This window comes from Castanea sativa, chromosome 9 (genome assembly GCF_040712315.1).
Source record: "Castanea sativa cultivar Marrone di Chiusa Pesio chromosome 9, ASM4071231v1".
Taxonomy (NCBI): domain Eukaryota; kingdom Viridiplantae; phylum Streptophyta; class Magnoliopsida; order Fagales; family Fagaceae; genus Castanea; species Castanea sativa.
Genome location: NC_134021.1, coordinates 38,199,047 through 38,211,763, shown reverse-complemented (window position 1 = coordinate 38,211,763; position 12,717 = coordinate 38,199,047). Strand labels below are relative to the sequence as shown.

Here is a 12,717-nt window from a genome sequence, read left to right as displayed (position 1 = left end):
GTAAGTGGATTTTCCCATAAGTGCAACTGGAGGAAGAGGAAACAAATGTAAAATAGTGGCTGCTAAACCGCATTGAGAATGTCACTAAAGTTATGGATGCTTTAATAAATTGTAAAAAAAAATGTATGAAAATTTCCAAAAGCCAAAACTACATCATTTTATTTTTTGGCATGCAATGGCAAACCATCTGACCTTTATAGTTATGACATTATTAATGAACTTTGAATTACATAAATTTAAGTATTTATGTATTATTTAACTTCTATTTTTCGTCTATTTGGAGCTATGGTGAATGCCATAGCTCTGTGTGAAAAGCAGGGGAATATGGTTTTAGTTGGATGAAATACCAGACCTCCCAAAAACAGTTCCTAACTGATAAGGATAATCAAATGTTATCTCACACATTAATCAATTATCAACATCAAGGACTCAAACAAATGACAGGCACAGCAACATATAAAATAAAACAAATAATAGAAATACATAAAGTTATGAATAAAATATAGCTAGATAATCCACTTCTGATGCAGGACTTGCCATAGGTGCAGTAGGACTCCAGCAGCAACTAGCAACCCGTGAGTGGACATAACATCTTCTTAGGGCAAGGAATTAAGATTTAGTCGAGTTCATACAGTCAATCAATCCAAAAGACCTTGTAGGCTTTGAATGAAAGTGTCCAAATATCTCTCTTGCATGCCTTCGCGAGTAATTACCTCTTTCAACTTGGCATGATTATGTTTCACCATCCCAGCTACTTCACCAGTGTCTTTGTCCATCACAGAGATAATGGCCTCACTCAAACTCTCCTTTGAAATCCAACCATTATCTTTTCTCTCCACCTCCACTGCAACCTTGAGTTCTTCCACCATCAATCTGGCATTCAAAATTTGATCACCAAGGTATGGAACACATACTATTTGGCAATCACTAAGAAGAGACTCCCACATGGACCCATAACCACAATGGGTCACAGAACAACCAACAGATGGGTGCTCCAATATCAATGTTTGTGGCACCCAACCCCCATACACCCACCCTCTCCCTTTAACTCTCTCTTCAAACCCCTCTGGCAAAGCTTCTTCAATTGTTGCGCATCCATCTGGAGTACTTAGAGCCACCAAAAATGGTTGCCCACATAACTCAAACCCCAAAAGCAGCTCTTGAAACTGGTCCTTCTGTAGTATATTTTGACTCCCAAATGCACAATACACCACAGTACCTTGCTCAAAATTGCATAACCAGTTAGTCCATTTTTCGTCTAGCTTTGTGGCCGGTGTTTCTGGCAGGACAGGTCCTGTTAGCAACACAAGCTTAACGTACTGCTGCCTTAGATAGTCACAATAAGGCCCCTCAACCTCATGATATGTCCTTAAGGCAATTGCATCACCCCCTTTCAAGCTAGAGGTAATTCGAGAGTACCAACTGGGAACCCCAGTTCCGTTATGATCTTCGGCAAGTATTTTTACTGTTGCAATTTCGAATTCCTTGTGTTTTAGTAGCACTAACAAAGAAGGATAGCCAGGAGGCGGTTGGATTAGCTCTTCATTAGTCATATGCTTTGCAATCTTCTTAGCAGGGACCATACGTAACGCAAGTGTGGCGGCGCTTACCATCGAATAGTGTATGGCCTTGCTGCCAAGTTGGTGTGCCAAAACTGGCATCCAATGACTGAAATCAAAGAAGATTAAGTGAGGTTTGAGAGTGGTAAGAATGGTTTCAACTTGGTTTTGGGTTCGATCAAAAGCAATAGCAAGGTGCATATGAAGTGGAAAAGGAACATCCGAGGCAGTCTCGGCACCAAGGGGTAGTCCATCTACATGGGGAACGAGAAGAGGATAGAAGTTGATAAGGTTTGGATAATGGTTAAGATGTTGTAGCTTTGCTTGTGCTCCTTTGGGCAGTAAGAAGGACACTCTATGGCCTCTCTGCGCAAGCTCATTGGAAAGTTGAAGGTAGGGAATGAAATGGCCAAAGGCAAACCAGGGAAACATGGATACATGAAGTTTCGTGCTACTCAAACTGCTCGTCTTTGAAAGCAGTATGATTTCCCCTGATGTTTATGTACGAGTAATGCGCTTGATCTGTTTTTTTTTTCTCGAGGAGTGGGAGGGGGGGATTAGGATCTGTGCAATTCCTAGGGTAAATACTACTCCGACATATTGCACACACTTTTTGCGTTAAAATCGTGACTTGACATCAAATAAATATTTTTTGAACAGTCACGATTTTTTGGTGGTGTTTATTTCACATGGACAATAAACAATGTGAAATAAACAGCACCAAAAAATGTAAGAGTACCAATGGTAGAGAAGAACAAAGGTTGCTTATGTATGCAATGAAGACTTCTTTTGCAGAGACCCCACAAATTAAGGTTATAATACAAGGCATTGATGAAAATATTGTACTCTAGTTTTCCATGGAATAGCGTTTTTGTTTTTTTTCATCCCTTGATGCTTGGTATAATTGTTATCAGTTAACTTTAAGCCTATAATCGCGGATAATTACTAGCGCACACTATAATATACACATAATACACACAAGTCACAATTTATAAGTAAATCGTAACTTCAAATCATGATTTTAAGTCACAATTTACTTGTAGATTATGAATTGTGTACTATGGCTGAGTTTGGATACGGATGAAAAAAGGGGCGTCTGCGTTCAGCGTTTTTTTTTTTTTTTTTTTTCCTTCTGCTGCACGCGTTTCACAGGGGACAAGGCTACTGTTCATGTTACTGTGCATAAACAGTAGCCGCATTTTGTTGACTTTCAGCACATTTGTGGGTCCCGTGTACTGTTCATGGGACCCACAAACTTCACTTTACAGATTTTTTTATTAAAAATGGGTCTCACGGTACTATTCACACATTTAAAAATTATTTTGCTACAGTGTTTTCAGTTTTCAGTTTTCAGCAATAAGCTCTATCCAAACGGACCCTATGTATATACTAAAATGTGTGTAATAGACACCACTCATCCACAATTAACGTCAACTAAAATTTTCTTTGCATTGTAGGTCCCATCATGCCCAAATAACATCCTTTCGGCATGGTGGCATGCCCGTGGCAGCCCATTATGCACACCAAGGCCATGGCATGTTCACGTGTATGCTGGCATGCTCCAAATAACCTCCTTTGAAATACTTACTAGTATATTACATTATGAAAGGCTTTTGAGTTTTTATTGACTTATTCTAATTTTGTCACATAAATTGAAAACTCACACTTTTACATGCTAGGATTATAGTATATGTTATTAAATTTGGTTTTATAATTACAAGTGGTGCCAAATTTGTTAGTTTAAACAAATTAGAACTTAAAGTAACTTAACAAGTAAATAATTTTTAATTAGATTTGATTTGATTTTTTCTAAAAATATTTTAATTGAATTGCATATGGTCTTTTCTATAACTTCTCTAATTGACTCTTTATTTATCAATAATGATTTAACTTTTTCATGCATTACACATGTTTTTGATTCATGATATATCATTCTGAAGTCCTAATATAAAATGAGAAAAATAAAATAATTTTGATGAACTCATGAAAAATTTCTTGATTTATGTCCAAAAACGACAAAATTAGGGTTGTACTAAACTAAGATTATATGAGCTAAACATCTACACTTTTCACTAAAAATTTGGACAATACCATGTGATGCCCCTAAAAATTTGGAATTTTTCAATAGTTAGGTATATTATCTATACTATTTTTTAAGAGGCTTCCCCTTGTTTGGACCGGATTTTTTTGGTTCTAAAATACCCCTACATCCCTATGTTTAAGTAAAGACAAAACTAAAGGACAATCCAGTAAAAATACAACCCTAACTCCCACTAAAATATTGCCTAAAAAATAGGGTTACTCTCTTGTTGTTTTTCAAATTGCTTTATCCACTTATAAATTAAATTATCAAAATAAAAATTATATATATAAAATAAAAAAACACAATTTTTTTTTTTGCTACGACCTCTAAACAAGAAAAAAAGAAAGCGCATGTGATGAGGCTAGTTAATTTTTTAAGAGGAAAAATAAAATATATTATTTAACTAACTTCAAATATAAAATAAATGAATAATGCTTGAGATATAAACTTTTTTACATAAAATTTTGCAAATTGTTGACGTGGTGGGTAGTTATTGGTTAATGAAAAAATAATGTTAATGATGGGCTTCGATGAAAGCCAATAAGAAGATGACCACGTCAAATATTTGCAAAAATATTGTAAAATAGTTTGTGACTCTCAAGATAAATTAGTCTACAATACTTAAATGAGAAGTTTGGAAGTCAAGTTATATTGCGGCAAGGTAGAGGGCATTTTATGTGTACCTAGTTATTTATCAGTCCTTCTAAAAAAAAATATTATTTATCAGTCTCTACAAAGTAAATGTTATTTGATGATGAATTAATTATCTTATTTATATTTCAAAATGCCTGTTTGGCGTATTTCCTGACAAAGCTAGAAAAATTTCCCAACATATAGAATTAATAATGTGATGAAACAGAAATAAACCACAACATGAGTACAACCAAGAAAATATATTTACCAAAAAAAAAATAACAAGAAAAGAAATACAACTACATACCCAAATAAACCACATTAAAAGTCACCCCAGGGTTTTTTTTTACTATTTAAATGCATTGTAACTTCCAAGGCCAATTCAGTTGTAGACTATTATTAAAAAAAATTACAGAGTTTTCTTAAGCTTTTCTTTGGTGGATTCTAGTTTATCTCGTTGTAAATTTAGGGAACCTCTCGTGCACTCGAGGTTTACTATCTAGAAACTAACAATTTAGTTTCTGTTCATCAAAGAGAGCATCGTGTATACTTTCTTCAGGCTTTCACGACATCAGTTGGTATTAGAGCCTTGACTTACTCTGGTCTGATTGCTAACCGATGAGACGGAACCCACCACCACAACAATGACGAATAACTTAGAGAGTATTATGTGACGTACAACAATCACTCACAAATATTTATGCTAGGATGACGCCGTTGAAGAATGGAAACAATAGGGATAATTGCAGCAGAGACGTAACTCATAGGCAACCTATTGGTAAGCAAATCTTATATAAGCTTTATAAGAGAATTGCAAGTTTTAATGATTATTTTTTAAAGAAGATCTTCTTGACATGTTAATTGATATCGAGGATTTATTTGTGATGGAGATCAACACAAGTATTACTTGTCCTGGTGTCATCGTCCAAAGAAAGCCACACTTATATCAACTCGTCCAAGAATGAGAACATATAAAGACACTCGTCCATGGACGACCAAGTCATATAGTGAGGGGAGCTCTCCATAGACGAGTGTATCTACAGACGACATGTACATGGACGAACAAAATATACTTGGTGAGTTTTGTGGAAAATCCTCTATTAGATTCACATAAACAAAATACGACACGTTGCTTGATACATGGAAGGAATTCCACGAACTATGCCCCATATAGCCCATTTTCTTTGTCAACCACCAACATCACCCATGATGGTGATGGATCCAAGCAAGTAGACCCACGTCTAACTCTCTATAAAAGGGGTAAATCTTATTCATCCAAGGTGAGTTCTAACCATTCACTATTTTCAATCCTTGTCTCCTAAAGAGAAAATTGACTTAACCGTCGGAGGGTCCTTGGTAGGGTCACACTGGTCACCTTTGACAGTTCTTTCTTTCTTTTCAGGATTCACAGCCATTACCATAGTTCGGAGTATTTTAGATTGCTGATTTTCATGCATCATCAGTTGGCGTTGTCTGTGGGGAAGAGAAAAGGTTTTCTATCAATTTTTTTGATTTCCAAGACAAAAAGGCTGTATGGTTTGGACTAGGTTAATGGCTACTAGTCCAGGATACCAGGAGAGTAGAAACGTCTTCAGTCACCTAAATTGCGCACCACCAACCCCTATGACAGTCCAACAACAGTTACAATCCATGGTAGCGGTGATGACAGAACTAACACAACAGAACTAAGAGTTAACTAGAGAAGTTAACAGGCAACATCAACAACATGGTGGAGAACGAGGCCAAAATTCAGGATATAAAGGTGTTGAGAACAATGCTGAAGGGGACCAATCCAAAGGTGCCGTCACTCATAGGGTACCACATTTGGAGAGAGAGAAGGACCATATAAAGAGAGCTATGGAAGAAATGAAGGATTCCATGAGAAGAGTGAACCATGTGGATGACGTTGTCCATAGGATAGATTCCCCCCTTACTGCATCCATCACCAGCCATCCCTTGCCTTCCAAGTTCAAAATGCCCACCTTGAATTCATATGATGGGATGCGTGACCCTTATGATCACATTTCCACATTCAAAACAACCATGCATCTTCAAGGTGTTCAAGTTGAAATTATATGCAGAGCCTTTTCTACAACCTTGAAAGGATTGGCTGGAGTGTGGTTCGGAAAGTTACTGCGAAACACTATAACTTCATTCCAGGAGTTAAGTAAGTTGTTTGTTAACAACTTTATAGGTGGACAAAGGTGGAAACATTCCTCGTCCAATTTGTTGAGCATAGAGCAAGGAGAGAACGAGAGTCTACACTCATTTATTAGCCGTTTCAACAAAGAAGCCTTACTAGTGGATGAGATGGACGACAAGATTCCCTTGGCAGCTTTCTACAATAGAGTTAGTTCGGACTTGTTCATTCATAAGCTATATGATAAGGAGCCACAGACGATGGCTGAGTTCATACACTTAGCCCAAAGCTTCATGAATGCAAAGGATGCCATTATTGCTAAGAAGAAAAAGAAAGTGAAGGACTAGAGAATAGTTATGTACACCACCTAGAGCAAGGTCCTCATCCAAAGAAAGCCAAAGTGGGGGAGAAAAGAGACTGGGACAGCAAGAAGGTAGGGTCGTCCTTAGGACGATACTCCAAATACACTCTTCTAAACACTTTTCTCGATCAGATGTTGATGCAGATAAAGGATGATCCATCCTTGAAGTGGCCAGAAAGAATGAAGGGAGATCCTAGCAAGAGGACTAAAAGCAAGTATTGTCGCTTTCATCGTGACCATGGGCATGATATAGATGAGTGTTATGACTTGAAGTAACAAATTGAAGTTCTTATCAAACAAGGAAAATTGAAAAAATTCCTTGGATGAGAGACAACCAATGAAGGGCAAAGCAGAGGAACCGGTATGTCCACCGTTTGGAGAAATAAAGATTATTGTAAGGGGCATGTCAACAGGAAGCTCATCCAAAGCTAAGAAGACCTACCTGCGGGTAGTCCAAAATGTTCAATTGTTTGGATGACCACCAAGGACGATCAAAGAAGACGAGACAACCATTGTTTTCATGAATGAAGATGCTAAACAATTGCACCATCCTTATGATGATGCGATCGTCATCACTTTGATGAATGCAAATTATACAACTTGAAAGGGTGTTAATCGACAATAGGAGCTTAGCAGACATCCTTTATTGTCCAGCCTTTCAAAAAATGAGGATCAACAAGGAGTTACTTAGTCCAATGAATGTGCCATTGATCGGGTTTGGAGGAATGAAGGTTCTACCATTAGGTACTATCTCCTTACCAGTTGTGGTTGGCTCTTACCCATGACAAATCAATAAAGAAGTAAATTTACTTGTTGTGGATTGTTCATCCTCATACAATGCTATCATTGGACAGCCAACCCTGAACAGTTGGAAGGCCGCAACGTCCATGTACCACTTGTCTATCAAGTTTCCAACAGAGTATGGCATCAGAGAAGTGCAAGAAGATCAGCTAGCTGCTAGAGAGTGTTACTTAGCAATGCTTGCCATGGACGAGCAAATATAGATGATGAACATTGAAGAAAGGAGAATATTAGCTGAATCGATTGAGGTATTAGAAGATGTGCCACTAGACGAGTCCAACCTAGAGAAGTTTACCAGAATTGGGACAAGTATGGAGGAAAAGACGAAATAGGATCTTGTTAAATTCCTTAGATGAAGCACAGATGTTTTCGCTTGTTGCCATGAAGACATGCCTGGGATTGATCCGAGTGTGATTACCCATCGTCTAAAAGTATCTTTGTCTTACAAGCCTGTTCATCAGAAGAAGAGAGTGTTTGCCCTAGAACGAAACAATGCCATCAAAGAAGAAGTTCATAAGTTAATCACTGCGGAATTCATTCACGAAGTTTACTACCCAGACTGGCTAGCTAATATGGTGATGGTAAAAAAGGCTAATGGCAAATGAAGGATAGATTTCATAGATTTAAACAAGGCATGGCCCAAAGATAGTTATCTTTTCCACGCATTGATCAGTTGGTAGATTTAGCAGCTGGACATCAACTGTTGAGTTTTATGGATGCATTCTCAGGGTATAACCAGATCAAGATGGACGAAGCGGACTAGGAGAAAACATCCTTCATCATAAGCCAAGGTTTGTTTTGTTATAAAGTTATGTCGTTCGAGTTGAAACTACAGGAGCCACCTACCAGAGATTAGTCGTCCATAGATTGGGCAAAACGTTGAAGTATATGTGGATGATATGTTGGTGAAGAGTGCGAAGGAGATATAGCATCTAGACGATCTTCAAGAGACCTTTGATACACTTAGGTGATATAAGATGAAGCTGAGCCCAAGCAAATGTGCTTTTGGAGTTGCATCAGGGAAATTCCTTGGTTTTATGGTTTCACAAAGAGGGATTGAGGCAAACCCTTATAAGATTAGAGCAATCCTAAACATGGAGCCTCTAAAGAATATTAAAGACATCCAAAGCCTCACTAGACAAGTGACAACCCTTAATAGGTTTGTTTCAAAAGCCACTAACAAGTGTTTATCATTTTTCAGAATATTAAGGAAGGCATTCGAGTGGATGGACGAGTGTCAACGAGCCTTTGAAGACTTGAAGACTTATCTCACTTCAACTTTGCTGCTGAGCCCGTCCAAACCAAGAGAGGAGTTGTATCTCTACCTAGCAGTGTCTCCCCATACAGTAAGCTCAGCCTTGATTAGGGAAGGGGGAAATTACAGAATCCCGTCTACTACACTAGCAAAGCATTGAGAGGAGCTGAAGGACGGTATCCACCAATGTAAAAGTTATCATTTTCACTAGTGATAGCAGCAAGAAAGCTTAGAGCTTATTTTCAAGCTCATGTAATCAATGTCCTGATAGATCACCCGTTAAAGAAAACTATGAATAAGTTGGAAATCACCAGAAAATTAATCCAATGGGTAGTGAAACTTAGTGAGTTCGATGTGCGGTATAAGCCAAGATAAGCAATAAAAGCACAAGTCCTTGTAGACTTCATTGCTAAATTTACTCCTGCCAATAATCAGTAAGATGGAGACCAGGGGCAAAGCAATGGGTTGTCCATGTTGATGGATCGTCCACACAGCATGCAGGAGGAATTAAGATCATTTTACAATCACCAGAAGGAGATAAAAAATTCCAATCAACCAATAATGAAGCTGAGTACGAAGCCTTACTCCAGGGTTTGGAATTGGCCAAATCACTTGGGGCAGAATCAATCCGCGTCTAGGGGGATTCCTAGTTGGTGATAAGTCAAGTAAATAGACATGTGAATCTAGAGAAGAATGAATGAAAAGATACTTGGAAAAAATTTAGCAATGTATCAAAGGCTTTACAACAACCTAACTTCAGATAATACCAGGGGAAGAGAATACAGAAGTTGACGTCTTAGCCAAGACGCCATCCTCGGATAAGACGGTCGGTGAATGAGTTAAAGTCCAATATGTTCCAAGCATAGATGTTTAGGAAGTGAATCAGATAGGTGGAGTTGCCGACTGGACCACCCCAATTCTATCTTATCTCAAAGACGAAGTACTCCTTGAAGACATAGAAGAAGCAAGGAAGCTTAGGATAGGAGCTGCAAAGTTTGTCCTCATGGACGAGGTGTTGTATAAAAGGGGCTTTTCATAGCCTTACTGGAGGTGTCTGACTCCAGACGAGTCCCATTACATCTTGAGGGACGTCCATGAAGGAGCCTGTGGAAACCATTCGGGGGCTAGATCACTAATCCATAAGATAGTCCATGCAAGGTATTACTAGTCGACCATGCAAGTAGATGCCAAGGCTTATGTCAAAGCATGTGATAAATGTCAATGCTAAAGCAACATCCCTAGACGACCATTAGAATATCTTACCCCAATGGTGGCTTTTGGCCTTTAACCTAGTGGGGACTTGACATCCTTAGTCCCTTTTTGCTTGCTCACTCCCAAGTGCAGGAGATTGTTGCAATATAATTCTTAGAGTACTGAGGTCGAACCACAAGGAGCGGAGTAAATTCAAAGACAATGTAAAAAAAAAAACTTTTGGTGAAGATGAATAATTTTTTCCTGGTAATTGTAAACAAGAATAACAATGATAACTGATTTAATTCAATAATGTAAATTGTAGGGCATTGGGGTGTTTCCCTATATCGATATGAAATTCTTTGTGATCTAAGAAATTATATATTTCATAATTGATTATTTTTATACAATTAAATACTTATGATTTGGTTGAACTGAGACAATTCAACAACGCATGATAACCTAGGTTAATAATGCGGTTAGAAAAGTTTTCAAAAAAACCCATTTACTTTAAAAGCTGAATTCTATTTGAAACTATTAGAAATTCATCTAAACAATAAGAAAAACATGATTGAACTTATTGAAAGTATGAAAGAACTAAAATATCAAAAGAAATCTAATTGAACAATCAAATATGTTGTTGATAAAATCCTAGAAAGAATTACATGGAATATTCATATAGTATAGAAGAAACATAACCCCTAGCCCTAGCGAAGAGTTTAGGCTGCCATTAGAGAAAGGAAAATACAAGTTTTTCTCTGCCAAATTCGTTCTACACAGCCACCCTTCAAAACCCTAACGTCCAAGTGTCCAAAGAAAATAAAAACTTTTACTATTTTAATTTTCGTCCAGGTTAACAGCAGGAAATTGTGAGTTAATTTCAGCCTTCAAAAATTGAGAATTTTGAAAAATTCAAAACTGAAAAGTTGTATATATTTAAGTCACGGTTCTAACTCATTTAGCTTTAAGTCAATTGGATTTTTGGGGAGAGAGATACACCCAAAATATTGATCAGTGCTCAAATCTGATTTTTCCTTTTCAGATTCTACCTCTTTGATTTCTTTCCTTATTTGAAGCTTCCAAACATGGTAGATGACCCAAGCACTCTAGCTGCACCTCCTTAGACCTTTAATCATGGTCCTTTAGCTCTACTTTAATTCTAGTTTGGCCTCCATTCTCTCACAAATTATAGTAAACTAATCTTTTTCACATGATTTATTGAAAGTAGAAAATTACACATAATGAGTGATATCTTATTCAAGAAATTATGGAAAGATAAATAATAGAGACTAATGCAAATCATGGCTTAATTATACAAATTGAGCATAGTAATAAGGAGATAACGCCCATATAAATATATAACAAGTATATGTTTTAAGGCGTTATCACTTTCCCATGGGGACAAGGCAAATGAAGTTCTTAGTAGTAGGGATTGATTATTTCACCAAATGGGTGGAAGCAGAGCCCTTGACAAAAATCACTCAGTTGAAATGTCAAAAGTTTCGTCTGGAAGAACATTATCTGCCGTTTTGGGATCCCTGGGGTACTCATCTCAGACAATGGATGACAATTTGACAACACCCATTTTAGAGAATTTTGTAAGCAGTTAGGAATCAAGAATTCCTACTCCTCACTCGCCCACCCAAAAGCCAATGGACAAGCTGAAGTTACAAACTGATCCTTGCTGAAGATCATCAAGACTCGATTTGAGGGGGCAAAAGAGATATGGCCAGATGAATTACCTAGCGTCCTTTGGGCATGTAGGACAACATTGAGGGCTCACATTGGAGAAACTTCCTTTAAGCTAGCATATGGAAGTGATACAATGATACCAGCGGAAGTTGGATTAACTAGCTACAGGGTGGCCCATTATAAAGAGAAGGAGAATAAAAAATCACTCTGTCTAAGCCTCAATCTCATTGACGAGGTAAGGATGGACGTAGAGCAAAGGGTGGCACATTACAAGAATCTGATGACTAAGTACCATGATGCGTTGGTGAAGCCGAGACATTTCAATATTGGATACCTTGTCCTAAAAAGGGTATCCTTAGCCACTAAGGACCCCTCTCATGGAAAGCTGGGACCTAATTGGGAAGAACTGTGTAGGGTTTTCAATTCCAAAAGGCGAGGTTCATACTATTAGAGGCCTTAGATGGACGGAAGGTTGAGCACCCATGGAACGTGGAGCATTTGAGGACATACTACCAGTGAAAGTGACTCGTCAGGAAGGTCAGCATGAACGAGATTAAGGATTGTTTATGATTATCAGTAATTTGTTTATATTATGTTTTAGTAGTTATGTTTTAAGAATAGTATGTTATGTTTTTAAGTATTTGAATTCCCTAAAAAGCACTAGCTACTGGCGTGTGCTATGGACGATGTCATGGACAAAGTCCCTTTGTACATAAAGTAATTTGAATTCCCTAAAAAATGACTAAGTACTAGATGGACGAGCTATTTGGACGATGCTATGTACTATGTTCCTTAACGTCCACGGACGATGTTATGTACATATGTTGTACATCCACAGATGATGTTATATACAGATGTTGTGTATAATGCAGCTTGAATTTCCTAATTTAAGTGTTTATGATTCTATAAAATCCAAATGAAATGGTAAACGATTAAAATCTCTAGATGTAGAGATATCTCGTCACAAGCTATCATTAATAAAAAGGGAGCAAATTGTCATAA

At 37.5% G+C, this 12,717-nt stretch overlaps 2 protein-coding genes across 2 annotated transcripts; one reads left to right on the top strand and one right to left on the bottom strand.

The window, feature by feature from the left end:
- Window positions 1-411: 411 nt before the first annotated feature.
- On the bottom strand, window positions 412-5,696 carry LOC142609174 (UDP-glycosyltransferase 79B9-like). The gene is made up of 2 exons (XM_075780790.1): window positions 5,616-5,696; window positions 412-2,027 (listed from the first exon to the last, which is right to left on the bottom strand). Exons 1-2 carry the CDS (start codon window positions 5,694-5,696, stop codon window positions 639-641), a joined length of 1,470 nt encoding a protein of 489 aa, XP_075636905.1. The 3' UTR covers window positions 412-638.
- Window positions 5,697-11,471: 5,775 nt separating this feature from the next.
- Window positions 11,472-12,166, top strand: LOC142609173 (uncharacterized). Its single transcript, XM_075780789.1, has 2 exons — window positions 11,472-11,621; window positions 11,714-12,166. Exons 1-2 carry the CDS (start codon window positions 11,472-11,474, stop codon window positions 12,164-12,166), a joined length of 603 nt encoding a protein of 200 aa, XP_075636904.1.
- The last annotated feature ends 551 nt before the right edge of the window (window positions 12,167-12,717 follow it).

Excerpts from the sequence above, each read along its gene's own strand:
- LOC142609174 (XM_075780790.1), bottom strand. The coding sequence starts at position 5,696 with ATGGTAATGGCTGTGAATCCTGAAAAGAAAGAAAGAACTGTCAAAGGT. Across the intron at positions 2,028-5,615 it reads CTACCAAGGACCCTCCGACG|ACGAGCAGTTTGAGTAGCAC; the intron begins GTTAAGTCAATT and ends CTGCTTTCAAAG.
- LOC142609173 (XM_075780789.1), top strand. The coding sequence starts at position 11,472 with ATGGGTGGAAGCAGAGCCCTTGACAAAAATCACTCAGTTGAAATGTCA. Across the intron at positions 11,622-11,713 it reads CACCCATTTTAGAGAATTTT|ATCATCAAGACTCGATTTGA; the intron begins GTAAGCAGTTAG and ends TCCTTGCTGAAG.